General features: G+C 38.3%; 2 protein-coding genes across 5 annotated transcripts in view; one reads left to right on the forward strand and one right to left on the reverse strand.

Annotated features, from left to right (window-relative positions):
* Positions 1 to 6,596, forward strand: part of scube3 (signal peptide, CUB domain, EGF-like 3) — a 147,969-nt gene extending 141,373 nt beyond the window's left edge. For all 4 annotated transcript variants that reach the window (XM_033969920.2, XM_033969921.2, XM_055223327.1 and 1 more), the window contains 6 exons: positions 199 to 366; positions 2,722 to 2,883; positions 4,117 to 4,314; positions 4,864 to 5,016; positions 5,120 to 5,199; positions 6,345 to 6,596. In XM_033969920.2, the coding sequence (XP_033825811.1) occupies positions 199 to 366; positions 2,722 to 2,883; positions 4,117 to 4,314; positions 4,864 to 5,016; positions 5,120 to 5,199; positions 6,345 to 6,497 (914 nt within the window). In that variant the 3' untranslated portion in view covers positions 6,498 to 6,596. The remainder of the gene's footprint in view (positions 1 to 198; positions 367 to 2,721; positions 2,884 to 4,116; positions 4,315 to 4,863; positions 5,017 to 5,119; positions 5,200 to 6,344) is intronic.
* Positions 6,597 to 6,659: 63 nt separating this feature from the next.
* On the reverse strand, positions 6,660 to 20,203 carry LOC117373905 (complement receptor type 1-like). Its single transcript, XM_055223331.1, has 11 exons — positions 20,097 to 20,203; positions 19,849 to 20,022; positions 17,653 to 17,752; positions 17,263 to 17,336; positions 15,257 to 15,469; positions 14,713 to 14,904; positions 13,994 to 14,090; positions 13,667 to 13,740; positions 12,111 to 12,290; positions 11,277 to 11,456; positions 6,660 to 10,040 (listed from the first exon to the last, which is right to left on the reverse strand). The coding sequence occupies exons 1-11, from the start codon at positions 20,149 to 20,151 to the stop codon at positions 10,021 to 10,023; spliced, it is 1,359 nt and encodes a 452-aa protein (XP_055079306.1). The 5' UTR covers positions 20,152 to 20,203; the 3' UTR covers positions 6,660 to 10,020.
* Between the last annotated feature and the right edge of the window lie 979 nt (positions 20,204 to 21,182).

Here is a 21,182-nt window from a genome sequence, read left to right on the forward strand (position 1 = left end):
TAGATGAGCAGGCGACGGACCCTCCTCTTCATAAGTTACATGCATAGCTTCAGTATTTTGTTGATTTAAGACTAGTCTGTTCTTGATAAATTGCATTACATCTACAGAATTTGACTGTTTATTCTATATTTACTGTTTTCCTTGTGTTGATTTGCTGAATTGTACTTTGACCCTGCTGCTGGTCTCCTCCACGTTTAGGCCAGTGTCCCACAGGGTTCTTCTCCAGTGATGGATTTAAGCCGTGTCAGCCGTGTCCACAGGGGACGTACCAGCCGGATCTGGGCCGGACCCTGTGCTTCCCATGTGGAGGAGGACTGAGCACCAAGAGGGAGGGGGCCAGCTCCTTTCATGACTGTGAGGTCAAAGGTCAGTCTCCTTTTTTTCATTTTATGTATTCTGGAGACAAGACAAAAGATCAACCTTTCAGTCTGACATTATTTTTGTAGTAATTAGGCATGAAACTAAAACTGGATGCCCTTCCTCACAAAACCACATGTGTTTATCTCTGGCTGCTGGGTTGGAGATCACCAAGGACATGTACATGGGGTTTAGGCAGTGAGGAGTCCTTTTAAATTGTCACAGTTTTATATAGTGCTTTTCGACCTTAAATGCACTAAAAGAACTTTACATCAAGGAACCACTTACCCATTCACACACGCATTCATTCATTCACTGGGGGCGAGGTGTCTCAGTGTTTTACTCTAGGACACAACGACAGTAATAATTTGTGGGAGCTTTAATCACACCACCAACCTGTGGGTCAATGGATCTGGCAACATGCCTACTTTAACTGTTTGTTTATTCTTTTATTTATTAGGATTTATTAGGATCCTCATGTCTACCTGGGTTAATTTAATAAAGTCTTGTCCAAAAAACAACATAAATAGTATTGTATAGTAATATTCCTATGAATTTATGTACATCATGTTAGAATGTTTGTTTCTAGTGTAAGTGTCAATAGGACCAAGAGACTGAAACATAAAGTCAGAAGGGTTTAATGAGTTCCACACAGGTAAAGTGAACAATGAAGCAACGGACTCTACGGAAAGGATAGAAGAGAGTCCTGAGATGTGCATGTTGACAGTTTGTATAGTGTCCCCCAATGTATGCATGTGTGTATCTGCGTGTGTGCACATCTGAGGAGAGTCCTTCTTCTCGTCTGCACACCGTCCACGCTGGTCTGCACAACTTCTTCATGAGTTCCCACGTATTCCATAGGTCCGCGCTCCCTGGTGGGCACGTGTCATTGACCTTAGCATCAGTAAATCAAGATACCAGTTTGATGTAGTGCTGCACTGCTAGAACATACCTTACAATCATTAAAATAAAATAAAAAATCTTATCAAAATATCAAACTTCAGAACATGTCCAAGAGATGTGACAAGCTATTTCCAACACCCAACTTATTTCTCAAGTCCAGCAGCTGCTTACCTGTTGATTCACTGACCAACCCAAGTAGATGCAGGTGACAGTGCAGTCAAATGTCTGTATCCTGGTCACGGTTACGTAAAGTAGCTTAAATCCAGTACATTCAGGCTTTTGTTTTTGTACTATGTTGTGTAATATTACTGGGTTGTAGTCTTCACCGGATCTAAGTCATACAGGTCTAATAACATCCCAACATGTTCAAATGTGTACCAGCCTTTTATATTCTGCATGAGTAACGTTTATGTAATCACTAGTAATCCTGTCATGGTAATGCCCATCCCTGTACATTCATGCTATGTAAACTGTTCTTTTTTGAGTATGCTGGGTTTTAGATGACACATCACAACATTACAAGCCTATTTTATTTCATACAACTTGCTCAACTTGTCCAGTCTACAGTTTGAATAAAATGTGTTTAAAGGGCCTCCACCTGATTTTGATGTTCTATAATCATATAGTGTAAAAGGAACTATTTATGGAACAAAAATGGACTGAACAGTATTGTCTATATAATTTAAAAGGGGTTTGTTGGATGAGAACAGTTAGGAAGCAACAAGGAGAGACCATTTTATCCAGTCAGACAGATGCTGGATAAGAAGCATATGTTTTTTTGGCATGGTTCAACATTAGAGTGAGAGAAGGGACTAAGTGAGTGGGGGTAAACAGGTTTCAGAAGTATATTTTTCATACATTTTTCCCCATACAGTTGTTAAGTGTGATGTCACTGCTGGATCCAAGGCAGGCAGCATTGTGGCAAAAAACAAAAAACAAATAACAACTCAAATAATTCACATCACATTTTTAGTTTGCTGGGGATTAATCAGATATGTAGAAACTAATGACCAAAATGACTAAATTATGAAAACATTTTGCTGTATTTTAACGTTTAAATATTTTTGGGGACTGAAACCAACCATGATATAGACATTAATTACTACATAGCAAGTGTATGAGTGCCTCTGTTGTACCTTTAAACTCTTAATATTTGCATTTTTTGTAAAGTCTACTGGGAAAATGAATAGGATCCTCAGTGTGCTTTGAGTGTTGAGCTCCAATCTTAACTCTTAAAAGGCCCAGGTAACTGATTTTGAGGTGTGTTTAGATATAGGATCATAATTTACTATATCACTCATACAAATTACCACATTTGTCATTTTCACTGCATATTTCTCACATCTCTACCATATAAACTAAACTATAAACTAAACACTAGCTCTTGTCCTCATGTGCGACTGTGACATCCTCTTTCCAATCTGGAGTCTAAAAACAGCTGGTTCCTTGTGTTTGTTGCAGTCCAGTGTTCCCCGGGCCATTACTACAACACGTCGGTGCACAGGTGTATCCGCTGCCCTGTGGGAACTTATCAGACAGAGTTCAGACAGAACTACTGCATCACCTGCCCCGGAAACACCACCACTGACTTTGACGGGGCCACCAGTGTCTCCCAGTGCAAGAGTGAGTACTATTGTCACCATAATTAAACTGGATTTTGTCAGTACCAGTTTCAGTACTACAGTGATAACCTGACACCTGCTTTTCTCCATGGAGATGCCATTGCCTTGCCTACTATATCCCACAGTGTAGAATTACTATACTTCTACAAACATCCATAGAGACAGATAGAGAGCAGATTACTGGACAGATCAGTGGAAAGGAGAGTAAAAATACATGTTTTTCAATGTATTTTTGAGCATTGACTAAATTCAAGATAGACAAGGGTGGGAAAGCAATGAAACAAAGCAACGTTTCCATGGTAACAAGTAGATGGTGTACATCTACCAGAAATTTTACACATTTAATATTAATCAATCAAATAAAACAAACTCTATTTACTATTATTTGTACAAAAATGTAACAAAAAGTGCTTTACAGTCATCATGTACACTTATATTATTTTAGTAAAATTTCAGAGCATACAAAAATACAAAAGAACAGTAAACACAAGGTTAAATGTGTGTTCAACAATTCAATTCAATTCATTTATTTTTGTAACGCCCAAAATCACAACAACAGTTGTCTCGAAGGACGTTCATGTTTTGGTTGATGGGGGAAACCGGAGTACCCGGAGGAAACCCATCCAGGCACGGGGAGAAACATGAAAAACTCCACACAGAAAGGCCTGGCGACCCGGGGATTGAACCAAACCCTCTTGCTGTGAGGCATGAGTGTTGCCACTCAGCCACCGTGCCGCCAACACACACGGCACAATTACCACTGTCCATGGTTTGTGTAAAACAGTCCCATCTTTTCCAATATTTCTCTTCTTTGTGCAAGTGTAAGCGGAGGTTGAAAGATATGATTTCCATTGTTCTGATTTGTTTAACAATTTGCATCAAAAGAACCATCATGGGCGCATTTTTATTCAGCCAGCACTTTGTAATCTTATGTGAGCTCTTTTATAAATCAAAATAATTCTTAAAAAGGTGCAACTTTGTCTTGTTTGGGTTTCCAGGTTATAAACAACACTTTTTAGAGGACTTTTTGGTATTAAATTGGCAATTGCTATGGCAACAGTGATAGACTTTCATTGCACTGATACCTGCTTAGTACTAGTTTCAACGTTGTATCTGGGTATTTTTCTCTCTTTTTTCAACTACTGTAAGCAAGCCCGTGAAAATAACTGTTTTGTATGTACAGGTCGTCTCAATACAAGCTAGAATCTCATTACTTTTGTTTGTGTACGTCTAGACAGGCAATGCGGCGGGGAGATGGGCGAGTTCATGGGTTACATTGAGTCACCAAACTATCCTGGGAATTACCCTGCCAACGTAGAGTGCATCTGGAATATTAACCCCCCGAGCAAACGCAAGATCCTCATCGTGGTGCCCGAGATCTTCCTGCCCTCTGAGGACGAGTGCGGGGACGTGCTGGTGATGAGGAAAAACTGTGAGTGTCAGTGCCTCCTCTGGGTGTGATTGTGTAATTACAAGCAGAGACGGCTGTGGACTGGGATTGGATATGTCAATCAATAGAAAGGTGTTTCTTGCCAACTCAGCCAAAATGCGATTCAATTTTGAAGGACGTACGTGGTAGAAGATTGCAGAACCTAAGTACCGTTTATGTAATAGTGCTGCAATAGTACTAGTTGTAGTTTTAGCAGTGTAAAAGCGTAAAAGTGTACATATATATTTCAGAATTAAGACTTAATTCTCTATGTAACTGTTCCGGTGGAGGGTTTGCCACCACTTTACTCCACGCAGATGCTATTTCTTTCCCTAAAATGCTTCACAGTATTGCAATAAACTTATCTATCCATTGTGACAAGCACATGATGCCACCAGGTAAAGTTACAGGTGAGATCTGTGTAAGAAGTCATGTAATACTAATAATACATACCGGTAGATAGATACAGACAGATAAGTTATAAACCAGCAGCTTTAGTATAAGTTGTACGTTTACTATTTTTCTTAAGTGTCATTTGTGTTTGATTGAAAGGGTCAGCGACTTCCATCACCACCTATGAGACGTGTCAGACGTACGAGCGTCCGATCGCGTTCACCGCTCGCTCCAGACGGCTGTGGATCAACTTCAAGTCCAACGAGGCCAACAGCGCCCGCGGCTTCCAGATCCCATATGTCACCTACGACGGTACTGACCAGGCTTTTACAGTGTGTCTGTGCAGCGTGGTCATTCCTACAGTATGTAATAATAATAATGTTGTAATAATCGCTGCATTTAATTTGTTTTTCAGAGGACTATGAACAGCTCGTAGAGGACATAGTACGAGATGGAAGACTCTATGCTTCGGAAAACCATCAAGAAATCCTTAAGGTTAGGAAATATTTTGCTCATAAAATGTCCTATAAATATAATGTCCGTAATAAATGAGTCCTATTACTTACAACTATGTTACAGAATGTGAAGTTGTAACCAATTTAAACACAGCATACTATTTCAGCATTTATTTCTGTAGGATATGTTTAATTCATAAAATGCCCTAATATATAAGATATGCATAGTAAAAATCTGCGAGTGCATTAACATGTTCCATAATGTGTAATGTGATGTACAGTGGTCTCTTGGAGTTTATGTTCTAAAAATAATCTGCAATAAGCGAAATCCGCAAAGTATCAGCTTTATGTTTTACACTTATTCTATGTTTTGCAGCTGTAAAACCCCTCACCACACACACTTTATGTACTTTTCTCACACAGGCATTAACATTTTCTCACATTTCTCTCTTGTTTAAACACTCTCAAAGTTCAAACCTTTGTAGATTATAATAATAAGTACAGTAATAAGCAATAAGTACAGTATTATAGAATGAAACCAAAGATCATGACCTGTTTTCAGGCCCAAACATTTTTTGAGAAATAAAAATATGAATTAATAAATTTTCCTATACTGTAAATAAAAATGACAGCTTTTAGAAATACTGTTACAAATTTAATTTTAATAATCAAACTACAATGTTGGACACATAAGAAATAAATAGTGATTCAAGCGTATTTCACAGCTCCTCTGACCTGGCCTCTCCACTGTAGTGTCTTTGTGGGGTTTGTCGGGGAGAAAACTTGCAAACATACAGCACTTCAGAGTCACACCGTGATCCAACATTTATGTAAATTTGTCTGAACACATTCTGTACTGTACAGGAGACATGGCGAGTTCATACTCTGTAAAAAAAAAGCATGCACTAAAAAAATCCACGAAACAGCGAGACCGCGAAAGGTGAACTGCAATATAGTGAGGGACCATTGTATATACATATAGACATATACTATCTTGAATTGAAAAGTACCTTTCCCTGAACTGAAACCCTGACAAATTGACTTGACTTCTCAATACTTTTTTCATTCTGTTGTTAAAATGTGCTATATAAATAATATAAATACCATGGATTTGGATTTAAATTCTCTGTTTATTAGCCTCATTTTAGTAAGCACTCACTATGTATCTGTGCCTTCTCTCCACAGGATAAAAAACTTATTAAGACTCTTTTTGACGTGCTGGCTCACCCAAACAACTATTTTAAGTACACCACTCGGGAGTCCAACGAGATGCTCCCACGCTCCTTCATTCGCCTCATCAGCAGCAAAGTATCTGCGTTTCTGCGACCATACAAGTAAATAAGGCCTCTACCACGGATATACTGCCACCCCGGCCTCTTCTGCCCCGCGACGACCAAGGCTACCCCCTCACCTCACCCAGGACTTCATAGTTTCCACACCACACGCCCATAGACAGACAAGAGTTTTACAATAGATACTATGCAGACCTGAGACTGATCATTGGTTTTGTATTTTTCTCTCGGGGCAGGTCTGTCACCCTGAGCTCAAACATTTGGTGGATGTAGAGGATGTCTGGGTTGGGTTGGTGTTGTCTTGTGCAAAGAAACCACAAAAATGCAGCGTGGTTATTGTTCAGTAGGAGTGACTGTGTGTGTGGTTTGAGGTTGATATTGTGTTTGCTTAAATGAGTCTCCAGCTCCTACCCTTAAACGTGCACTGTGTAACATTTCCAGTGGGGCAGTCCGTTTGTCTCTATGGAGATGTTGCTTTGCCTGGAAAGTTCCACAGTATGGGGTTATACTTATCTTATAAGCAAGTTACAGATAGGATCTATGGAGAGGTGACCCAGCTCACAGTAACAGCGCATCTTTTGTTTTTAAATATATTTTTCAGCAATAAAAACGCATGTAGTTGAAAAGTGCATGCTTGATAAGTTTAATACCATATTGTGGAACATTGCAGTCACAGTAATAACACCTCCATGCAGGCCCTCCACCAGAAAAGTTCCATAGTGCTCCTTTAAGTATGACTGTTACGTGTCGTTTATGTGCTGTAACCCTGACGACATCTGTGTCTAAATGTGCTTTTCTCTATTGGAGCAGTTAAGTCCATGTAGCAGATATGCTCCAGATAAAAGCCTTACTACACGAGAGCTCTTAGAGCAGCGTCCAACAGTAATGCTGTCAAACAGTGGATCATATCCCTCTGTCCAGAGCATCACAATACTGTGCAAAAGTGTCACAGGGTTAAGCATAGCAACAAGGCTTTCAAAGGATTAACAGAAAATACAAATGTATTTTTATTTTTTTAATCTAAACTTGTATCACTCAGACCCTACCAAGGAAAGTCTTTTTTTTCTGCAACAGTGAAACTGTGCCCAGACCTTAAATGAAACTTCTAAGATCTTTGAATTCATGGGTAAATACAGTTTTCTATTTTCTTTCTATCTCGGAGTTTCAGATGACATAACAACACTCTATTGTCCTGTAATATTTAGGGGCAAGTCATTTTACTATTGTTCATGTGCAGTTTTTGTTGTGATATAGTGAGTTAGTGCCCCTCGTCTGTAATACAAATGGTCAGGTTCAACATTTCTGTGTTTCTAATGCAGAGGTAATCCCTGAGTTTCACAATGTTGCAAAGACAGAAAATGAACGATTATATGTACATAAATATTCGTATATATTATGTATATGTATTTGACCCTTGTCTTAAATTGAAGAAAACAGAATTTGATTTATCCACTTGCCTATTATTAACAAAAGTATATGATTTTAACTTTTGCACAGTATTGTATGTATCAGACTTTGCTTGCCTTGTTAGTGAAAGGCAGATATGAGGCTATTTTATCATTACAGATTAAACTAAGGACATTGGGAGAGAGTTGTATTTTTGAGAGCCACACAAACAATGTAATGTGATGTCTAGATGGAAATGTCTCCGAGGGACATTATGTTTGCTGCTTCTTATAACGGTCACTTTATGCTCCAGTCCCATATTGTCTCATGTGCGTAAACAATAGGCCACATTTCTCATCTGTGTACTAACCGTTTGTGTGTTTTCAATTGTGTAAATAAGAAAAATAGATGAGGGTAATTTCCTTTATCCCGTAATACCCCTTTTAAATCTCCTTTGACCCCTTCCTTGTCCAAAGAGTGCGCCCTCTGTTGACCACACTCAAAATATTCTGTCCCAATGAAACCAGCTCTTCCAAAGACTGCCCCCAGGTGGTAGCTTACGTGTAGTGCACTAGATTTAGAAGCTGTCACTCTACACTACCTTTTCTAACGCAAATGCAATGATAAAACTCGCTTCCCTGGCCACAGTGATACAGCAGTGGAATATACAGCTAGTTTGGCCATTTCAAAAGCAGAAAAGTCAATCTGACGGTTTTATCAATTTCTATTGGTTGGTTGGTTTCGGATGACATCACAACATTGCTCCTGTTTAACTGTAGATATAATATGAGGCTTTGGATTATTTGTTATGACAATACCAGATTGTATAGTAATAGTATTGTCATTAGAAAGTAAAGTAAAGTAGCCAAAACTGTATTCAAGTAAGAGTACAGTTACTTAAAATAATATTTCTCAAGTTGAAGTTAAAATATTACTTAGAAACACCCAAGTATTCTTTATTATTATTATTATTATTATTATTATTATTATTATTATTATTATTATTATTTCTAAAATCTTGTGTATTTTTAATTTTATTTTTTTTACTTTACAACTTTAAAAAACCCTGCTTGAACGCAACATCTCATTTAGGATTTTGTTGTGTAAAAGTTGAATTAATGCACAGATCCTGCTAATTATAAATCACAAAAATATGGGGGGAAAATCATATGTAGTAAACAAAATACACAAGAGTTTACCCAACTTCAGTGTAAAAAAAACATTCAAGTAACAGTGAAAGTGCTTCAAAACTGATTACTACCTTCCTCCTTTTAGTACATTAAATGAGTCTGAACTTTTGTATCAGTTAATATGGCTGAATATCGAATATGAAACTTACAAATGTCATTATCCTGCCTCATCTCTGTTTAAATAAGAAGCAAAAAAACAGCTGTAATGTCATCTGAAATCCTGTAATTATCCACCACCTATGCCCCTCCCCCCGCCCCTCATAATATTAAGGCCCTCCAAAATTAAAAATCAAATTGTTTGTTTCTTGTAATATAATTTTTGTGATTTAAAACGGGACCAAAACAGGGTAAAAGTAAAGTATTTAAAGTCTGTTCCATTTCATTGAAGGCATCATGAGAGTATCAAATTCCCATTTAGTCGTATTGTTTGTGTTCGTCCTAAAAATGATGTGGGGTGTTAAACTGTACGTCAACACAGATCTCATAAGAAAGCGAGTTTTATATACAAACTTTGTGGGAGATTGAGCCACGTAATGAAGATTTAGAAAGCTCTACATTTATGTCAGATGCCCTCCCTGGCCCCCTCCTGCAACCTGACGTTATGTTGCCTTTTTCAGAGAGTTTGCTATGATGTATCAGAGTCGATGATGATATTTGCACTTGAATTGTTATTGCTCCTGTAAAAATTCTGGATTTTGTATTTGTCTTTTTAAAAAATGAATGGAATTGGTGTTTTTATTTTCTTGTAGCTTGTTTGTTCATAAAATGCTCACTCACCATGTAGTCTAGAAAAGATCCACTTAACATTATCAACTGTAAAAAAAAATCTTTACTGTGTACAAAAGATAAATGCAACAGGTTTGTACTTGTTACTACTCAAGACACTTATGAAATAAACATACTGTACTTAATCTGAACTTTTAACACATTTTTATGTCTGCAGTGCAATGACGTTTATATGAGTGTGAGCAAGCCTCCTTCCTTTGTGTACAGTTAGCCTCTTCGGTTCAGACCTGAAACACAAAAATGTATACATTTAAAAAGCTGCAACACCAAATACTAAGAATACTGAGAAAAAAAAGGACAATTACATAATCAGATGGTTTTGACAACTGAGAAGATAAACGAAAATGAAAAGGGGACAAGAAAAAGGCTCCTAGTTTAACAGAATTTAATCAATCCCTAAACCAAACTCAACATGTAAGTTAGGTCTGGAACATACAGTAGTGTGTGTGTATATGTAGTGTGTGTATATATACAGTCATACAGTGCAAAAAAACAAAAATGGAATTTTAGTCTGAGCCCACTACACTAGCATATTTTTACAGGGTATATTCATGATTAAAAGTGGCAAAAGTCAAAGTTTAAATCTGTCAAATGGATAAATCGTTGCAGGAGTGAAGATGTTTGGCTGCTCATCCAAGTCGCTTCTTCAGTTCTGGTCAGATTACAGATTACTGTAAACATCTGTTGTCTCCAGTTTCATCTGAAATGACCCTATTCGACCTTTAACAACCCTGCTATTGTTCTCTTTGTTTTGGGTCAGAGGATGGAGTTATAGATGTGGGAGAGATGGTGTCTAAGGCCCCCATTCATGTTTAAGGAAGGATTCTCTTAACAAAAACAGCTTTTTTAACTCCTCTCTCAAAACATTTATTTTCTCTGGCTCAGATCAGAACCTCACCCTCCCTTCAGACAGATATAAGGCAGTGTCCAGCAGCAATCTGACCAGAACTGAAGAAGCGACTTAGCAGAAAACGTCTTCACTCTTACAACAATTTGTCCAGTTGACAGATTTAACATTGTCTTTTGCTTTGGATCAGACCTGGACGACTGAGGGTCTACACTGACATAATTAAAGGTGCACTATATATATATATATAACTTTCCTGGAAGAGGGTATGCCACTTGCTTGTTTCCATGAAAATGATGCTGCTGTGCCTTGAATGTTCCACAATTTGGCTTTAAACATATTTATTAACATGGAGACAAGCAGGTGCTGCCATCAGGCCAAGTTATAGGTCAGACCTGTGGAGAGGTGAGTATTTTTTCATGAATAGTAATTGAAGATATACTGTACATATTTGATGCTGAAGTGTGAAACATTCAAGGCAAAACACAAAGACAACCATGTAACGAATCCCACAGCATAAAAGTTACATCGTGCACCTTTAACCACGTCTTGATAAAAACTAAATAACATTTTAGTTCATTTTTTGTGTTAAAATGACCACTGTTTGCTGACTTACCTTTACATTTGGGCAGCTCTGGAGCCCACTGTCCTCTCTCGTCACAGGTGATGGTGCTGGGGCCGACTAAAGTGAACCTGGGGTCACACTGGATATAGATATTGTCCCTGTACTGATATCGGCCGGTCCGACTTCTTACCCACGATGCATTGGGGATGTTTGGAGGCATACAAGTGATATCTGTGCATGAAGAGAAAAAAACAATATATTTTACTAAGAGAAGTACTTGAGTAGAAATTTTGTCAAAAGTATCAAAAACAGATACTAAAACTAATATCATAACAAGATACTCCTTTGAGCAACTATCGATCCTGCAAAAAAAAAAAAAAGGACACAATTTGAGCATCCTGGAAAGTTTTAGCATTTAAGCTTCATAAGAACTAGAATAAGAGCTCATGGTAACATAAAGAAAGTGAAGTATGAAAGTGATGTTGTGTATGAAAATTATATTCTGTTACTAAAAAATGTACATATTTTATCTTCATTGTGGTATCGTAATCAGTATCGAGTATTGAGTGAAACCCTGATATTTTATCATCATGACAAAACTAATCAAAAGAACAGATTTTGTTATATAATGAAAAAAAATGAATTAGCCTTTTCTAGACTTAATTTTTAGTAGAGATTTTTAACTGTTTTGCCATGTGGAATCATCATAAGTAACAAGACTATAAGACTAAATATATATTCCACTCAGTTAAAGTGCAAGTAATATATATATATATATATATATATATATATATATATATATATATATATATATATATATATATATATATATATATATATATATATATATATATATATATACATACAAAGTTAAAGTATGTTCACCTTTGCACTGAGGAAGAGGAGAGCTCCATGTCCCGTTCATCGTGCACCAAATGTCAGAGGGTCCCATGAGCGTCCCCACCAGGCAGCGGTACCTCACTACAGTCCTGTACTTATAGGGAGCTTGGGCATATCCAGATGTCTCAGCATTGGCCACTTCAGGGGGGTCGTCACATTCCAAAGCTGTAACAGAAGATTTGTTAAATACATCTTTTCTACTCATTTTACATTTACTATTAAGATCATCCATCAGACTCTTTGCTTGAGTCTGTTATAATCCCTCATATTTATACTGGAAATGTAGCACATGTTCATTAATATGCACTGTGCCTATCAAATCAAATAAATGGCTAACAAAGATATTTATTTCCATTTGTTAAACCACTCCTCCACTCATCCACACACCACATTCATTTCAAGGTGGGTGCAGTGTCTTGCCTAAAGATACAACAACAGTTTGCTGCCCTATCTGTTATTTCCAGCGGTCTCCCAGGATCAACCCCGGTCAGCTTCTAAGACAGAAGTCTTCAGCCGCACGACACTTTCTGTGCTGACAAAAGGCTCACACCGTTTTTTAGGTGAAAACACACGACACGTACACTGACATGAATGAGGACGTGATCAGTTGATGATTGTCCAAAAACTACATTTAGTGATTTATGTCGCATGGTCAACGACAGACAGGGCACAAAGGACCAGCAGTTTGGATTCAGACAATTCAGGAAGGATCTGGTACATTTTTAAACAACTGACAGGACCTCAGTGCTGATCATATAAGGATGCATGGAGTTTCACATCAAACACCTGTTTATCATCTCATTTACCCTAAAATGTGACAATTATCAAAACATAAATAAAATATGAATCCACTTTGTGATTTGTAAGTTCTTAAGTGTGTTCTGTGCTAGGTTTTATTGGCACTTCTCATAGAATAAACAGGCACCTTTAACATTTAGTTTGTGTTGTGTTATTGTTGGATGTAACTTAAGCTTAACTCTGAGCTAGTTACCCTGGGCTGATTGTTAACATCAGTGAACAACAGTAATAACAGGATCCAGTAAATAAACATATGGTCACATATTTACATCATTTATTACTCATTAAGAAACTAGCGAGTCATTGGATAATGAGCTTGTTTTCCGTAAGACGTCCACTGTGTGGAGCCGTTCACTGGGGCAGAGGGGTGAAACATCCCTTTACTTTCCACTGGCAGCAGGGGGGCAGTGATTTCATGCACCTGTGAGTAAGAGTGATTGTTTTTTATTGTTCTGGAGGCTGGCTCTCAATACTTTACACCAAAAAAGAGAATGGATCTGACAATTTGTATCCCATTGAAAAGCCATTGAATGAAATGGGATGTTTTCACACAAAAATGGGTGGGGACGTATGTTGAAGACGTCTATCAGACAAGATTGGGAACTGACAAGGTGTATACACAGTATATACACAAGAATCAATAGAATGTAAGGTTCCTACAGTGTATTGAACGTATTGAATTTATACACTACTAATCTCACCTCATTGAATGACTAAACTCTCTTGGTTTAAATGTACTTTACCTTCACAGACTGGAGGATGTCCATCCCAGCCTCTGCTCAGGCAGTTTCTGGTGGCATGTCCAAACAGCTGATACCTGGAAATTCACAAGGAACTATTTTCAGTCTCTTTATAAAACGTGTCAAAAAACCCAAATCTGAAGATAATGCACATGTTCAATTTCATGAGTTTGGCATCTCTTATAAAAAGACCAGGGTAATCTTCAGTTACATTTAAACTCCAGAGTTCAGCCTCATCAAAGTTAACAGCTCCTGTGCATTTATTATTTTAGAAGAAATAAAACAAATATTAAAAATGAAGACATGATGATTTAAAAATAAAAGCCATACCCCTCGTCACACACAGCTGTAGCATGGTCTCCAAACTCCACCCCTGTGTATTCATAGTGTCCATAGAGGAGCTCCCCCGCAGAGCCACACAGCCGTCCTGTAACAGCACTACAGCCCTTAGTTAAAGCCACAATAGAGTCAGTTCTAGTTAGTTATCATTAGTTGGAGTTAGGTGGTTAGTACTGGTCAAAGAAGTATGGTAAAGTTTGTGCTATGGAAATAGTTTGTCAATATTTATTTATCCCATAAATACTGGCACAGTATTTAACAATCATCTTATCCTGAACCATTCCACAAGTGTGAATCAATTTTTAAAGATTAGCTATCTCTGTCACAGAAGCTCTTGTCCTGACTGCACGACACTGTGTCATTGAAGAAACAGATACACTGATATAACAGAATATAACAGTTGCATAAGATGTTTCACTCTTACATTGTTACAGTCAGTGTGCATTGAATGTTCACAGTGTACCACAGGACCTCTACTGACGATGGGAAATAAACTGTCTGATTATATATGTCGAGTGATAAAAATGAAGGCTACATACAGATATTTATCAATGAAATCTATCCATCAGATTGTCAGAGAAAAAGTAAATTACACATTTATTCAAACCTTGGACACATTGTAGTTAAGTGCCGATTGTTGTGGTGTAATTTGGACATTTCCCATCCTACCCCCTCATTCTAATGCTGTGGTGTGTACGTTAAACACTTACTTCTGCACTGTAGCTCCAGAGGTGACCACTGCCCTTTAGTGCACCACCGATACTTGCTGCCTCGACTGGGGACGTAGCCCACATCACACACGTAGTACACTCTGGTCCCAGCACCAAAGGACTTCTGGGAGCTAAACTTGGGGGCCAGTTTAGAATTGGTGCCGGCTGTGTTTTCTGGCACACCACACTGACCTGAAGGAGGACAGGATAGAAGGATATTTTCTACTACATCTTACATAAAGCGTGATTTAAGTATTCCAGGATAGTAATATCTATAAACCTACAGTCAAATTAAGGCATACCCACAACAAAGACTCAACTTGTTAATCAGTAAAGTCAATGCAAAATGGTCTGTTAATAGCTGTTTTCAAAGTACACTGGGTTTTTTTTCTTGGACACAAAGAAGTATACATTGCCAGTAGTAGAGATTGAACCACAAACCCTCTAGTTAATTGCCTAAAGTCACTACCGTCCTATTAGTGTTGTTAAAAGTTCCAAAACAGTACACTATGCCAACACTACTTCCATATTTTGTGTTACTCACGGGTTGCTGCGGGTGCGGTGACACACTGAGGCGGAGCAGGCTGCCACTTTCCATCAGACCCGCATGTGATCCGCTCCTCTCCCTTCACCTGGAAACCCGGGCTACACCTCACTTTCAGCACAGCACCAATGTTGTACTCATGAGCAACGCCCTTCTTCTCAGAATTTGACACTTTAGGAGGAGGACAGGTGACTGGGGGTGGGACTGCGCCCTCTAGAAAGACATATAAGGTGATTTACAGAGCCATTTGGAAAAAAAAGAGACTTGTGACTGTCCTGTCATTGGTTTTGGAATCATTTCATTTCAGGATCGATCTGTTTTTAAAATTATCTTTCGGAGCTTCTTTACCCTCTGGTGGAAGACTCTGTCATTTCCAAAGTCAGGACACACACTCACAGCGAAGCGTCTTTCCGGTTATATGGCCCTTGTCTCTGGAACAGCCTGCGAGGGCCTCAGTACCTCAGGACCTCAGAGTCACAGAGAACGTTCATGTTTTTAAGAGCAGGCTCAAGACCCACCTTTTTATCTTTGCTTTTGATTCATATTTATAGTTTGATTTGTTTGTTATTACATGTATTTTTAGTATATTTATTCATTTTTTTTAGGTTTACTATTTTATATGCTAGTTCTTTGCATTTAACTCATATTGTTTTGCCACTTTTAGGATCTCCAGTGTTTCCTCTGTAGGAGCCTCTGTGCTGGGAGTGGTGATCAGTGCAGCTGCTGGGGCCTGTCCTGTGGGTTCTTAGTGGAGGCTCATCTCTCCCCTGGGCCCTGTGTCAGCGTCCTGATGCCCGGAGGGGGCTCTCCTGGCGGTTGGGGGAGGCTCTCTGCTCCTGGAACAAACGGCTCCTCCTCTGATGCTTCCTCAGTGGAATTGTGTGTACTCAGCCTCATTTATCCTCTTTATATATTTTCACAGTTATGGGGGGAGGGTGTTTGGGTGGGATTGTTTTTAAAGACTGTAAAGCACATTTTTGTATGAAGAGCGCTTCATCCATAAAGTTTGATTTGATTTGATTAGGGGTGTTGTGAAATAAAACTTTACTATTTACTGTTACTAATTTCATTATTGTAAGAAACAACTAGATCTAATAATTATTCACCAATTATTGACACCACATTGACAAAACAATGAAATCTTTCATTTTCTTTCAGTCCTATTGTCCAACACTCAAGCATGTGGCCAGCTTTATGAAATCCAGCTCTCTGAATAAGATTATAGTGACATAATAGTCAGACAAACATTACTGTGTACTCTTTTGTGTACTCTTAGCTATGCATCAAATTGAAACAGACTAAATTCTGCTTCTGGTCACTATCACTGTTTCTGTTTGAGAGAAGAACTCAGCTTAAATATTCAGAGTTTGTGTGAATTTAACAAAACAAAACAAAACTATGGGAATGTTTTTGATAAAGAAACATTATAACATCCAGAAAATAGTTCACACAACAGGAAATCAGTTTTGAACTAGAGCTGTCAAAAAATTGATACACAGATACTAATCGATATTAAAAGTAGTATCGGAAATAGATACTCATTTGAACAGTTATCTACACTGAAAAGACACATTAATAAGATGAAACTGGAGCTTTAGAATGTTCTTGACATGTATTAGAAGTAGTACAAGAGTTAAGCTGCTTACAAATACTTCAAACTTCTTACTGTTAGATGTTAGAGAGATTATACTGTATTATGAGGATGTTGAACACAAAAATGCAATGTGATGTGTCATTATTTTGCCTCATAACATGTGAGTAATCCTATACTCTACCTAATAGCATGTGTGACAGCTGATTTCAAAGACTGTACTGGTCGTTCAGCCGTCACAGTATCTATTACAGTATCTATTAAGGTGTTTTGGAATCTTGTACTTCATAATAATCATAGATACTGAAAGGATTTATTATAATGCTCCAACATGTGTCACGCGCAGTTAGTCATTTGTCACCGTTTGTATTGTGTAACAACTCTTTTGAAAATAAAACGCACAACAGAAACTCACCTTCACACTGGGGCAGGTCAGCGGGCCAGCCTTTAGCCCCACATGTAATCACTTTTGGTCCTTTAATAGTGTATCTGTGAATAAAACAACAACTCAAGTCAAACCTTCAGACAATTTTCTTTAAAAGTTGCACTATTGAGCTGATATGTTATTGTTTTGACTGAAATATTCCACAATACGGCATTGAACTTAGAGCCTAGCGCCTGACACCACCACTGCCAAGATACACATCACATATTTTTTGCAGTACACTAACCTCTAATTGAATACATGCAAGACAGATAAGTGAAATTCCAGGAAAAGAAATGACATGTCCATGGAAACAAGTAGATGGCGGACCGGACCTTGTACCAGAAATGTTACATAGAGCATCTTTAAACTAACCCTTACCCATCTTCACAGACAGGATATGCTTTGTCACCAAACACCGCTTCTCCTTCGTACTTGAAGTGCCCGTTCATCAGCTCTCCAGCGCTGCCACAGGACTTCTCTGAGAAAAAAGGTAAAAATATCACATTGTATCATCACATTTATTCACGAATGTTCATCGCAGCTAATTAGTGGTGTTCAAAGTTAATTAATTTCAAATAGACTGCAGTTTTTAAATGTTAATGCTTTGAATGTTTAAAATTGACAGGCATATTTTATTTTATATTGACATACATATTTTCCTTCCTCGTTGTTACACTTTTGTCTAGTTTCTTCAGGTTCATGGTCTTTAAAAGTTTAAACTTGTACAAACCTCTGCAGTGAGACTTTCATTTTAATTCAATGCTCTGATTATGTCACTTTTCTATTGTAGCGTCTGCCACTCACTTATCTACGCTGTTCTTATTATGTTATTGCTTTTTTTTTTAATGTTCCACAGTATGTCATTAAACTTATCTATCTCCATGACGACAAGCAAGTTATGTCATATCACTAGGACGAGTTACAAGTCAGATCTTTGGAGAGGTGACCCCATTCACAGTGGGAAAAAAATCAGATACTAATCAATACTATAACTAGAATTGAAACTCAATACTCATTTAAGCAAGTATCAACACTGGAAAAAACAAAAAACAAAAACATAACTGGATAAAATTTGACCTTTAAAATAACAGTTGCATCTTATTTTTGATCAGAACTAGTTTAAGTCCACATGATCGTATAATAAAAGTGCTACTATTTAGTGTTGAAAATTACAGTATTGTCTAAACAAAAGCTTTTAAAATGATCATTTGCTTTTCAAAATCAGCATCGAGTATTGAGTCTATTCTTCAGTATCGAAAATTAGTTTGAAATTTTAGTATCGTGACAACACTAAGGCAAAGCGATAACTTCAAACAGAGACAAACAGGTGGCAGACGTTGCACCTTTAACATGAGTTTGAGGTTGTTTTGGGCCACAGTGTTTTAAAATGTGGATCCAGACTGTCTGACTATGCAGGAGATAAGTGTCAGCAGCCTCCATGAAGCACTTTAATTAACGCTTTAACACTTTAACCTCACTTTAACCTCACTTTAACTGTGTCCATTTGCCCTAGTGCCACATTTACCACACTGTATCTGTCTGTTACTGTAAAACATTTGACCATATGACACATGACAATAAAAGTTTGAGCTTGAAATAAAAAAATAAAAAACAACAGAAAAAGCAAAACATCCGCTTGGCCCTTTTAACAGCAGTGCATAGTTGAGTCTAGATCGCAGCCAGATGGCATTGGTCCTGTCCCTTTCCTTCAAACCGAGACACTGTTTACAATAAAAATAGCCTTGTATTTTCCTTTAAAACTGTCAAGACTGAATATTATTTATGCATTTAAAGAAACCCATTTGGCTCTTATCACACAGCTTTTTTATGATTATGGTTATGCTCATTTTAGTGAATATTTGGCTTTGACATACCTTTACTTGATAAGATTTGAGTAGAGCGTGCAGCACATTTTCAGCTTACATCAATAAAACATCATATCCAGAGCCAAACTGAGGAGATATTTTTTGTTACAGTGATTATTTTGGTATGATCTCAGTCTGACTTTACCTCTAGCAACAACAAGACTCATTTTTGGGTTTTTTGTGCACAGGGGAGTGATACATTTAGCCTGTTGTCACTTTAAAACAGCGCATAGACCTGGTTATAGGATTATCTTAAGAGGATAAAAATAACAGCAGTGTTCTTGTCATTAGTGATGGGACTTTTGGCTCTTTTATGGAAGTCAAATCTTTAAGATCCGTTCAAAAATACTGGTTCTTTTACTATATGACAGAAACCAATGTGAGAGAACTCTTTTAACTCTAAACTCATCACAGAGAGACTCAACCAAGCCTCAGATGTGTTTAAAATGCCTCAAACTGAGAGTGGGAGTGTGTTGACCCTTTGGAACTTGGCCTATGCACAATGTAAATAAAACCTTGCATCACAATAATAAGACATGAGTGTTAACCTACACTGTTAATATGATGCCAAATCTGCAGGGTTTTCTGATTCTGTCCAACCTGAGCACTAAATACAAATCTATAAACTATAAAACAACATATTGACATGAGCAGTAGCGCGTGCATCAGTCCTGTGACGCATACACATACTTGTACTGGTCAAACGTACTTCTGCACTGCAGGGTGAGGGTGCTCCATCGTCCCCCCGAGCACCGGATCACCGGGCTGCCTCCGTAAGCCTCGTGTCCCTCTAGGCACTTGAACAAGGCCGTGTCCTGAGTGTAGCGCATCAAACTGGCACCAGGAAACTCCGGTGGAGACGAGCACACGCGCTCTTCTGCAACTACACAACACCATCAGCACAATACAACCCCCAAACACACATGCACGTGGAGCGGGTTTCTTTTTCTGTTTTACCTGAGGAGAGAAAGGCGCACGGTAAAATGAAAATAACGTGCGTAAAAGTCCTCATGGCTGTGCGTCACGTTGAAGGAAACGAGCTGAGTGGAAGGAGGAGGGCGAGTGATACAGGAGGAGCGGATCAAGCAATTTATAGAAGGGCTGGCACTGGCGCACATAGGGCTGGCACTGGCGCACACTGGCGCACGGAGAGAGGACAGCGCGGACGGGACAGCGGGGCGGGAAAGCACGAGTTCCTGGGAAAAATGTACGGTAACCTTCAAACTGATAGAACTTTTAAAATGTTGATACTTCTGCGCCTTTACCGTAAACACGCAGAGTCCAAGGACTTTCTGATAATCCTCCAAGATGTGTGGGGGTGTGTGCGTGCGTGTGCGTGTGTGTGTGAGTGTATATGAGTGTGTGTGTATATGTGTGTATGTGTATATGAGTGTGTATGTATGTGGGGGTGTGTGTGAGTGTGTAGGGGTGTGTGTGTGTGTTGAAAGCCTACGTCTAAATAGCTTATTATTGTGGGTCCGACTTAAATGTCCTCCTTGTCTCCATGGAGATGGTACCGTATTGGTGTGTCTGTTTTTTGCTCCTGTATCTTTTAATTAACAAAACTGAGCACTTCCACCACTGGAACTGGCACCGATGGCGATTTTACCCTCCCCAGCCTCAGTTACACTTCAGTTTATGTTGTGATCTGAAACCTACAATAGTTTAATGTAGCTTATTTACTTATCTGTAAAATAAAATATGTTGAAAAATATCTGCCCAGTGTCATTTGTGAGGCTGAGCTGAGGTCATTTCTGATCCGGTGCTATACTGTTTCCCTCCGTCTGCATTGTCCTTGCTGCGTGATTCAGCAGATCTTCAGAGTGGCTCTTTTATTATGAGCTGAAATCAAGCCAAGTCTTAGTCAAAGCTTTTATCACAGAACTTCAAGGATGATTTATAAACAACAAATATGCGCCATTAAATGTATAAGCTCTGCAACTCTGGCTTTATCAGGATAGTATTGAAATTCTTAACAAAAGAGCCAATCGACAATTAAAACTGTAATAATAGTAATATGTACAGTGTATTTGTATTGTGATT

This window comes from Periophthalmus magnuspinnatus, chromosome 7 (assembly GCF_009829125.3).
Source record: "Periophthalmus magnuspinnatus isolate fPerMag1 chromosome 7, fPerMag1.2.pri, whole genome shotgun sequence".
In the NCBI taxonomy this organism is placed as follows: domain Eukaryota; kingdom Metazoa; phylum Chordata; class Actinopteri; order Gobiiformes; family Gobiidae; genus Periophthalmus; species Periophthalmus magnuspinnatus.

Coding starts and splice junctions, on each gene's coding strand:
- LOC117373905 (XM_055223331.1), bottom strand. CDS start 20,151: ATGAGGACTTTTACGCACGTTATTTTCATTTTACCGTGCGCCTTTCTC. Junction 14,905..15,256: donor CACCGCACCCGCAGCAACCC/GTGAGTAACACA, acceptor GTCCTCCTTCAG/GTCAGTGTGGTGTGCCAGAA. Junction 10,041..11,276: donor AGAGCTGCCCAAATGTAAAG/GTAAGTCAGCAA, acceptor TTTGTGTTTCAG/GTCTGAACCGAAGAGGCTAA.